The sequence below is a fragment of the Jaculus jaculus genome, chromosome 8, assembly GCF_020740685.1.
Source record: "Jaculus jaculus isolate mJacJac1 chromosome 8, mJacJac1.mat.Y.cur, whole genome shotgun sequence".
NCBI lineage: Eukaryota > Metazoa > Chordata > Mammalia > Rodentia > Dipodidae > Jaculus > Jaculus jaculus.
The window spans coordinates 2,633,605-2,644,488 of record NC_059109.1 but is presented as its reverse complement, the minus strand read 5'-3'; the positions used below and the strand labels follow the sequence as shown (position 1 = coordinate 2,644,488).

General features: G+C 46.0%; 1 protein-coding gene across 1 annotated transcript; it reads left to right on the top strand.

Annotated features, from left to right (window-relative positions):
• The first annotated feature begins 10,389 nt into the window (after positions 1-10,389).
• On the top strand, positions 10,390-10,632 carry Smim40 (small integral membrane protein 40). Its single transcript, XM_045155978.1, has one exon. It carries the CDS (start codon positions 10,390-10,392, stop codon positions 10,630-10,632), a length of 243 nt encoding a protein of 80 aa, XP_045011913.1.
• The last annotated feature ends 252 nt before the right edge of the window (positions 10,633-10,884 follow it).

The following is a 10,884-nucleotide window of genomic DNA, read 5'->3' as shown; positions in this document are numbered from 1 at the left end:
CTCGAAAAACAAAACAAAAAAATAAAAGATTGGGAAGGAAAGAGAGAATTTGTGAATATGAGTGCATCAGGGCTACAAACAAACTCCAGATGCATGAACCACTATATGCATCTGGGTTTTCCTTGGGCACTAGGGACGTGAACAGGAGCCAGCAGACTTTGCAAACAAACACCTTTAACCAATCGATAGGACAAATGTCCATCCAAGGTCTCCTCATGTTTTGTTTTGTTTTTGGTTTTGTTTTTTGGTTTTTGGTTTTTCGAGGTAGGGTCTCACTCTAGCCCAGGCTGACCTGGAATTCACTATGGAGTCTCAGGGTGGCCTCGAACTCATGGCGATCCTCCTACCTCTGCCTCCTGAGAGCTGGGATTAAAGGCATGAGCCACCATACCCAGCTTTGTTTTGTTTTTTAATATATTTATTTACTTACTTATTTGAGAGAGAGAGAATGGCCACACCAAGGCCTCTAGTCACTGCAAACAAAACTCCAGACACATGTACCACTTAGCTCAGGCTGACCTGGAATTCACTATGGAGTCTCAGGGTGGCCTCGAACTCATGGCGATCCTCCTACCTCTGCCTCCCGAGTGCTGGGATTAAAGGCGTGCGCTACCACGCCCGGCTTTTTGTGTGTATGTGTTTTGTTTGTTTATTTTGTTTTTTCAGGTAGGCTCTCACTATATCCCAGGCTGACCTGGAACTCACTATGTAGTCCTAGGATTGCAGCAATCCTACTGCATCTGCCTCCTGAGTACTGGGATTAAAGATCTTGTATCTAGAGATGTGATTCAGTTGGTGGAGTGCTTGTCCAGCATGAATGACACCCTGGGTTTGATTCCCAACATCTCATAAAACTGGGGCGGGGGGGGGGGGCTGGAGAGATGCCTTAGTAGTTAAGGCTCTTGCCTGCAAAGCCTGAGGACCCAGAACCCACATAAGCCAGATGCACATGGTAACACATATATCTAGAGTTCCTTTGCGGTGGATAGAGGCCCAGGCGTACCCATTATCTCTCTCTCTTTTTCTTACTCTCTCTAATAAATAATAAATAATAAAAACTTGAAAAGAGCTGAGAGTGGTGGTGCATGCCTTTAATCCCAGCACTGGGAGGCAGAGGTAGGAGGATCGCTGTGAGTTTGAGGCCACCCTGACACCCCATAGTGAATTCCAGGTCAGCCTGGGCTAATGTGAGACCCCACCTCAAAAAACCAAAGGAAAAAAAATTGAAAAGAGAGGCAGGCGTGGTGGTACACGCTTTTAATCCTAGCTTTTGGGAGGCAGAGGGAAGAGGATCACCATGTGTTTGAGACCACCTTGAGACTGTATAGTAAATTACAGGTTACCCTGAGCTAGAGTGAAACCCTACCTCGAAATAATAATAATAGTAGAATAGAATAATAATAATAAATAAAAATAAAAATTTTGAAAAGAAAGCCAGGCATTGTGGGGCATGCCTTTAATCTCAGCTCTCAGGAGCCAGAGGTAGGAGGATCGCCATGAGTTCAAGGCCACCCTGAGAATTCCCTGTCAACTTGGACTATAGTGAGACCCTACCTGAAAACACAAAACAAAAACAGGAAGGAAAAAAGAAAGAAAGAGAGAGAGAAAGAAGGAGGACTGGAGAGATGGCTTGGTGGTTAAGGCGCTTGCCTGCAAGGCCTAAGGACCCAGGTTTGACTCCCTAGTATCCACATAAGCCAGATGCACAGGGTGGTGTGTGCGTCTGGAGTTCTCTCCCTTGCTCTTAAATAATAAATAAATAGAGGAGGATAGGGAGGGAAAAAAGGAAGGAAGGAAAGAAGGGAAGAGAAAAAAGTAAAGGAGAGCTATGGACACAATTCAGTGAGAGAATGTTTGCCTAGCAAGCACAAGCCCCGGATTTACTCCTAGCACCACAAAGGAAAATATAGAATTCAAATAAAAAGATAGCTGGGCATGGTGGCACAGGCCTTTAAGTCCAGCACCTGGGAGGCAGAGGTAGGAGGATCGCTGTTAGTTCAAGGCCACCCTGAGACTCTATAGTGAATTCCAGGTCAGCCTGGGCTTGAGTGAAACCCTGCCTCGAATAACCAAAAAAAAAAAAACCTAAGGGCATATGTGTGTTAGTTCGAGATGGGCTTTCCAAAAAGGGAGTCACCAAAGAAAACAGGATGGCAACAGAGGGATATAAGGGAGTAGGTCATCTCCATTCTTCAGGAAATTGCCCAGCCATTAAGGATGCCTCAAATCCGGATTTAGTGCCCTCCCCCCATCTCTCACCGGGTCACTTCTGGTCTCACCCTATGGATAATGTAAAGAACAGAGAGTTACTGCCCCAACAAGAAAAATTCCTTCCCTTCCTCAGCTTCCCCCAGCTGAAGAACCTATAAAGCCCACCACGCTCTGTGACCCCCAGATGACTGCTCCCATTCCTGAGAGCCAGTCCTGGCAGCTCTTGTTTTTCCCAAATAAAACTTCCATCTCTGCCTCAGAGTGTTCTCCGTGGTCTTGATCGCTTGTCTTGATCGCAAGTCTGCCTGCCTCTTCCTCCACATACTTCCCTTCCCTGCAGGAGACTGCCATTTCCCACCCTCCCAAACGTTAGGTGAAGTGCGTTTTTTTCCGGTGTCCTCCTGCAGCTTGCTTGCTCTTCCAATCCACTTCATACCTCTGAGACGGATCTTTGAAATGTATAGGTCCAGATGGCCCGTGTGTACCGACAGAGCTCACAGCAGAGACAGAAATGGTCTGTCCACATTGTGATCCCGTGCGCATGCCCAGGGGGTGTGGGAACTAGGGCTCATGGGACTGAGCAACTCATCTTAAAATTTCTGATTTAGCCAGGCGTGGTGATGCCTGCCCTTAACCCCAGAGGGAGGAGGATTTCTGTGTGTTTGAGGCCACCCTGAACCTCTCACAGCTCAAGGCCACGTTCCAGCAAGGAACCCCAGCCTCCGAGCTGCACTCACAGCTAGAAAACACTTGACTTCAGCCAGCACCAGACAGGGCCGCCTGGAGAACCGCAGCCCCTAGGCTTCTCCAGCTGGGCTTGGCTTGGATAAACCATTTAGGAAGTGTCTCTTCTTTCTTCTCATGAACAATGTATCTTTTATATTTTTCTGTCGCCTCCCCCCCAAAGTAGCCCAGGCTGACCTAGAATTCACTATTGTGTCTCAGGGTGGCCTCGAACTCACAGAAATCTCCTACCTCTGCCTCCCAAGTGCTGGGATTAAAAGCATTAAAGGCATGAGCCAACACACCCAGTTTACTTGTTTTTTTGTTTTTTTTTTTTTTTGAGGTAGGGTCTTGCTCTAGCTCAGGCTGTGTGAGAATTCGCTATGCAGTCTCAGGGTGGCCTAGAACTCAAGGTGATCCTCCTACATCTGTCTCCTGAGTGCTGGGATTAAAGGTGTGCACAACCACACCCTGCTTTCTTGCTTATTTTTTAAAATTTTTTTGTTGTTTATTTTTTTTTTATTTTTTATTTTTGTTCATTTTTTATTTATTTATTTGAGAGCAACAGACACAGAGAGAAAGACAGATAGAGGGAGAGTGAGAGAATGGGCGCACCAGGGCTTCCAGCCTCTGCAAACGAACTCCAGACGCGTGCGCCCCCTTGTGCATCTGGCTAACGTGGGACCTGGGGAACCGGGCCTCGAACCGGGGTCCATAGGCTTCATAGGTGAGCGCTTAACCGCTAAGCCATCTCTCCAGCCCTGTTGTTTATTTTTATTATTTATTTGAGAGTGACAGAGAGAGAAAGAGGCAGAGAGAGAGATAGAATGGGCACGCCAGGGCCTCCAGCCACTGCAAACAAACTCCAGACGCATGCGCCCCCTTGTGCATCTGGCTAATGTGGGTCCTGAGGAATTGAGCCTCAAACTGGGGTCCTTTGGCTTCACAGGCAAGCGCTTAACCACTAAGCCATCTCTCCAGCCCTTTCTTGCTTATTTTTTATTTGTTTATTATTATTTTTATTTTTTGTTTTTTGAGGTAGGGTCTCACTCTAGCCCAGGCTGACCTGAAATTCACTATGCAGTCTCAGGGTGACCTTGAACTCACAGCAATCCTACCTCTGCCTCCTAAGTGCTGTGGTTAAAGGTATGCGCCACTATGCCTGGCCTTATGAAAAATTTTTGTACTTTTGGAAATAATTGTATAAGTCAATCAGCAAGCTCCTGGGTCCCACCCCCATACACTGACATGATTGCTACTGTTTACTTCCAAGGTGGACTTCCACATCTGTCTATCATCTCTCTATCACCTATAGATGGTTTTACAAGGTAGGGTCTCACCCTAGCTCAGGTTGAGGTAGGAGAATCAATGTAAATTTGAGGCCAGCCTGAAACTACATGAATTCCAGGTCAGCCCAGACTAGACCAAGACCCTATCTCAAAAAATAAAATAAAATAAAATAAAATAAAATAAAATAAAATAAAATAAAATAAAATAAAATAAAATAAAATAAAATAAAATAAAATAAAATAAAATAAAATAAAATAAAAAATAAGGGAGTATTTGTAGACTTGCATGGTGGCCCAGTTCTGTAATCCTAGCACTGGGGAGGTGGTAGTAGGAGGATCACAAGTTCACAGTCATCTTTGGCTACATAATGAGGCAAGCCTGAGATACATGAGCTCCTGTGTCAAGAATAAAATAATCCTCAGACCAGAAGCATAGGCTCCTCTTTCAGACTACAGGAACGGCCACTTAGCGGCCACTTCAGAAGACACAGAAGACAAGAGGGCCTTTTGGAAACTATTCTTTGGGGAAAGTGCTCTGTGTGGTTTTTTTTTTTTTTTTTTGGCAGGCTGACCTGGGACTCACTCTGTAATTAGGCTTGCCCGGAACTCAAGTGAACCTCCTAGCCTAGCCCTGGGATTAAAAGTGTCTGCCGCCACGCCTGGCTTTCAGTTTGTTTTGTTTCAGACAGGGTCTCATTCTGTAGCCCTGGCTGTTGTACACTATGTTGCCCTGGATCACCTGAACCCCAAGACAGTTCTGCCTCCGTCTCTGGAGTACTGAGGTTATAGCTGTTTGCTGATATTCTGTCTACACTGGACATTTTTTTGGAGGGGAAGGAGTAGGGTCTCGCTCTAGCCCAGGCTGACCTGGAATTCAGGTGATCCTCCTACCTCTGCCTCCTGAGTGCTGGGAATAAAGGTGAGCATCACTACGGCTGGCTGTTCTTATCACTGATTTATTGCTAAGGAATTTTCTGTTTGTGCCCCCAAATCATGTCACCTGAGAAATTTGGGCTGGGCCAGGCATGGTGGGGTGGCGCATGCCTTTAGTCCCAGCACTCAGAAGGCAGAGGTAGGAGAATCACCATGAGTTCAAGGCCATCCTGAGAATACACAGTGATTCCAGATCATCCTGGGCTAGAGTGAGACCCTGCCTCAAAAAATAAAAAAACTCAGTAGTGTAGGCCAGTAAGCTACAAAGGAGATAAAAAAGGGAATAGACAGGGAGGGAGTGGGGTATTAACAGGATGGTATTGTATATTTGTAAGTAGAAGAATGGATTAATGGGGGTGAAAAAACCTAAGTGAGGTCAGGGGAAGAGACTGAGTAAAGGAAAGGTGGAGGGAGGGCTAATCAAAATCTAAGAGGATATAAATAAGTCATATGGAAACCTACTTTTTTTTGACAATGGAACATACAGGAGCCATAGATTGTTACTAGAAAATTTTCAGTGCCAGGGATGGGATACCTTCCAGTGAGTTGCAAGTCAAGGAGGTCCCTGATGCCCCCAAAACATTACAGGCCATTACTGAGGCCCTTGGTTTCCCACCAGGAATGGATGGTAAGACCATATTGCTGAAGATTCCACATACTTGGGCTGCAAGGCCACTGATAAACCCTGCTGGAGCTGAAAACCTCCTCCATGAAGACCAGCTGACAGCTGGAAAAAGCCATGCTGCATGCAGTTCAATGGGAGAGAGAGAAATCACCAGTGGAGATACCCAACAGTGGACACTGCAAGCCTTATATTTGGCCAACAGGCCAAATGAGCCAAAGGGTGCAATAGTGGCACATTTGTTTGGGGGAAACCAACCACCCTCTAACTTGGCTGGAGGCCCGCTCCATGAGAGGGAATATATTCCTGATACTGAAAACCTACAACAGGGGTAGTCATGAGCCCTAGGGGTGTAACATTTGCTGCTGTCTGGCTAAATGTATATACTATGCTTACCAAACTGCCCAGTAAGCACTTCTCTTACTGTTCATACCCTTATATTAATGCTACTCCCACTTTTGGTTAGAGAACCTTCTCTTTTCAGATGGCAGTGACCTTGGGATGACTCAGAAGGCACCATGGTGCTGAGAAGTGACAGAGGAGTGTTCAGCACTGAAATATCTCTATCACACCTTCCAAGGCTCAGGGTCCATTGTGGAAGAGGTGGCAGAAAGAATATAAGAGCCAAAGGAAGGGTAGGACTCCTTACAATGTGCTCCTCCAGACACAAAATGGTCTGAATATCCATGGCCTCACAGTTCCTGACACTACCTACATAAGACCATCATAATAGGAGGAAAAGATCATGACATCAAAATAAAAGAGACTGATTGAGTGGGGGAGGGGATATGATGGAGAGTGGAGTTTCAAAGGGGAAAGTGGGGGGAGGGAGGGAATTACCAAGGATATTGTTTACAATTATGGAAGTTGTCAATAAAAAAATTTAAAACTCCAAAAAATAAAATAGACATTGAGTGGAGACATGGCTGAGTGACTAAGTGCTTGCCTGCAAAGCTGTATAACCTGAGTTGAATTCCCTAGTACCAACATAAAGACAGATGCTCAAAGTGGCACATGCATTAGGAGTTCATTTGTAGTGACTGGAGGTCCTGGTGCACCCATTCTTTCTGCCTCCCTTCTCTCTCTCTGTTTGCAAATAAGCAAATATATATATATTTTTTATTTGTATTTATGAGTCAGGCTGAGCGTGGTGGCACACACCTTTAATCCCAGCACTCGGGAGTCAGAGGTAGGGGATCCCTGTGAATTCAAAACCACCCTGAGACTACATAGTGAATTCTAGGACAACCTGGGCTACAGGGAGATCCTACTTCAAAAAACAAAACAAACAAAAAGATTGGGAAGGAAAGAGAGAATATGTGAATATGGGTGCATCAGGGCTACAAACTCCAGCTGCATGTACCACTATGTGCATCTGGTTTTACATGGGCACTTGGGAAGTAAGCAGGGGCCAGCAGACTTTGTAAACAAACACCTTTAACCACTGAGCCATTTCTCCAGCCCACAAATTGGAATTTTCTTACTGGATTGTTTTACCAAGCATCTGACTTCCTATCTTCTGCTAGAAGGATGAAGCCAATGAGTGCAAAACAAAAGGAAAGAATTTAAAAAAACACAGGTGTGGTGTCACATGTCTTTAATCCCAGTACTCTGGAATCTGAGGTGGGAGGATTGCTGTGAGTTCTAGGCCAGCCTGAGACTACATAGTGAGTTCAGATCAGCCTGGGCTAGATTGAGACCTTACCTAGAAAAACCAAAATAAATAAATAAATTAATAAAAGAAAAGAGCCAGGTGTGGTGGCTCACACCTTTAATCTCAGTACTCAGGTGATAGAGGTAAGAGGATCACCATAAATTTGAGGCCACCCTGAGACTACATTGTGAATTCCAGGTTAGCCTGAGCTAGAGTGTTACCCTACCTGGAAAAAAACAAAACAAAGCAAACAAACAAATAAAACTTAAGCCTGCAAGGGGGAGGGAGGGGATCTGGTTTTTCCATATTTTAGCCATGGTGCATGCTTTTAATCCCAGCACTGGGGAGGAACAAGTAGAATGATCACTGTGAGTTTGAGGCCAGCCTGGGACAACAGAGTGAGTTCCAGGTCAGCCTGGGTTACCTACCCCTACCTGGAGTCCACCCTCCCCCCACAAAAAATTTAAAAATGAGAGGCTGAGGAGATGGCTCAGCAGTTAAAGATACTTGCTTGCAAAATCTGCTGGCCTGGATTTAATTCCCCAGTACCCACAGTGATACATGCGTCTGGAGTTCCTTTGTAGCAGCAAGAGGCTCTAGGATTCCCACATTCATTCTCTCCGCAATCGATACAAATTTTTTTAAATTTTTTATTTATTTATTTGAGAGTGAGAGACAGAGAGAAAGACAGATAGAGGGAGAGAGAGAGAATGGGCGCGCCAGGGCTTCCAGCCTCTGCAAACGAACTCCAGACGCGTGCGCCCCCTTGTGCATCTGGCTAACGTGGGACCTGGGGAACTGAGCCTCCAACCGGGGTCCTTAGGCTTCACAGGCAAGTGCTTAACCGCTAAGCCATCTCTCCAGCCCTGTTTGTTTGTTTTTTGAGGTAGGGTCTCACTCTAGCCCAGGCTGACCTGGAATTCACTATGGAGTCTCAGGGTGGCCTTGAACTCACGGCGATCCTCCTACCTCTGCCTCCTGAGTGCTGGGATTAAAGGCGTGTGCCACCACCCCCAGCCCTCAATACAATTTTTTTAAATTAAGTCAGGGGTTGCTTAATGGAGTATGAAAAACTTACCAATGAGCTATAACACTGAAGAACATGACTCCTCTTCTGTTTCCCTTCTTTCTCTCCCTCCCTACCACCTTCCTTTCTTCCGTTTTTTTTTTTTTTTTTGTTTGTTTGTTTGTTTTTTTCCTTTTTGTTTTTCAAGGTGGGTTCTTGCTCTAGCATAGGCTGACCTGAATTCACTATGTAGTCTCAGGGTGGCTCTGAACTTTGGGTGATCCTCTTACCTCTGCTTCCTGGGTGCTGGGATTAAAGGCATGCACCATCATGCCTGGTTCCTTTCTTTTTTTTTTTTTCTTTTTGTTATTTATTACTTTTTTTTTCCTAAGCAAGGTCTCGCTCTAGCCCAGGCTGACTGGAACTCTGTAGTCCCAGGCTGTTCTTAAATTCACAGTGATCCTCCTACTTCTGCCTCCTAAATGCTGGGATCAAAGGCATGTGCCACCACACCTGTCCAAATATATATATAATTTAAAATTTTTTTTTTTTTTTTAAATTTTTTTTTTATTTATTTATTTGAGAGCGACAGACACAGAGAGAAAGACAGATGGAGAGAGAGAGAATGGGCGCACCAGGGCTTCCAGCCTCTGCAAACGAACTCCAGATGCGTGCGCCCCCTTGTGCATCTGGCTAATGTGGGACCTGGGGAACCGAGCCTCGAACCGGGGTCCTTAGGCTTCACAGGCAAGCGCTTAACCGCTAAGCCATCTCTCCAGCCCTAATTTAAAAAATTTTTAATTGTTACTTATTTGATACAGGGGGACAGAGGAAGAGAAAGGGACAGAGAGAATGGGTGTGCTAGGGCCTCTAGCCACTGAAAACAAATTCCAAATGCATGTGTCAAGATGTACATCTGGCTAATGTGGAACCTGGAGAATTGAACCTGGGTCCTTTGGTTTTACAGGCAAGCACCTTAGCCATCTCTCCAGCCCTAATTTTTTTTTTTTTGGCTTTCCTCTTGACTCCCCAGTGCTGGCATTAAAGGTGTGCGCCTCCATGCCCAACCAAAAAAAAACTTTTTTCTCTAGCCCAGGCTGACTGGGAATTCACTATGGAGTCTCTCAGGGTGGCCTTGAACTCATGGCAATCCTGCTACCTCTGCCTCCCGAGTGCTGGGATTAAAGGTGTGCGCCAGCTTAAAAATACTTATTTTTTTAATGTTTGAACCAGATGTGGTGGATCGTGTCTGTAAAATTCCAGCATGTAGGAAACAGAGGCTAAAGGGCCATCATAAATTTGAGGCCAACTAGGGCTACAAAGTGTTACAATGCCAAACAACAGTAGGTAGGTAGGTAGGTTGTTAGTTTACTAGGAGACAAGTCTATGTTAGTCCAGACTGACCTAGAACTCTCAATGATGCTCCTAAATCAGCCTCCCTACTGCTGGAATTTCAGGCACGTACCACCATGATGGGCTAAGTTTTAGTTTGTCATCCATAGGGTGGGGATGTAGGAGGACCAGCTTGTGTGCAGTAGAAGCCCCCTGTGCCCACCCGAGACCACCTGCTGTAAAAGACCCTTGGTGACCGCTGCTCACAGCAGGTTTACTGTTTCCTCCTCTATCTGGAGGGGTTCAAGGTGGACCCTTAATGACTGGAAGTTACATATTCCGTGCACATGATGGGCCTTGCATTTTCAAATAGCAGAATTATATTATGGTGAAGCTGAGTAGAGTTTAGGTATTATTAGCATGACTTTCATGACACAGTAGATGAGTAAATAATTGTTCTGGAGATTCAAAAGCCTTCCTTCCCTGGTGCTGGAATTAGGGTCAGTCCTAGTAGATGCAGCATGGCACAGCCACACCCTGCCCCTTAATCCTGAACATGCCGAGTCAGGCCTTCTATCCCTGCACCACGCTGATCCAGCCAGCTGTCAGGCGGAGGAGGATGGCGGAGGAGGAAGGCAGTATGGACGAAGGGGATGTGTTCCTGGCATTTGCCCAGGGTCCCACTCCTCCGAGGGGTCCCCTGCGCTGCGCCTTGGACAAGATCTTCCTAACCTTCCTTGTCCTCTTTGTGACCCTATTACTGCTGGAGGCTGCTTATAAACTGCTGTGGCCACTGCCATGGGCTCAGTTCGGGAACTGGCTCCTGGGGACGCCGCAGAAGGAAGAGGCACTGGAACTGTGACCACCTCCCTGTGGTGGACTTTCTGATCAGGTACTGGGTGTCTCCAGAACTGCTCTCTCTGCCTACAGCTGTTCTAGCTATTTAGGGGTCTTTAAAAAAAAAAATTATAGCCGGGCGTGGATGCGCACGCCTTTAATCCCAGCACTCCAGAGGCAGAGGTAGGAGGATTGCCATGAGTTCAAGGCCACCCTGAGACGACAGAGTTAATTCCAGGTCAGCCTGGACCAGAGTGAGACCCTACCTCGAAAAACC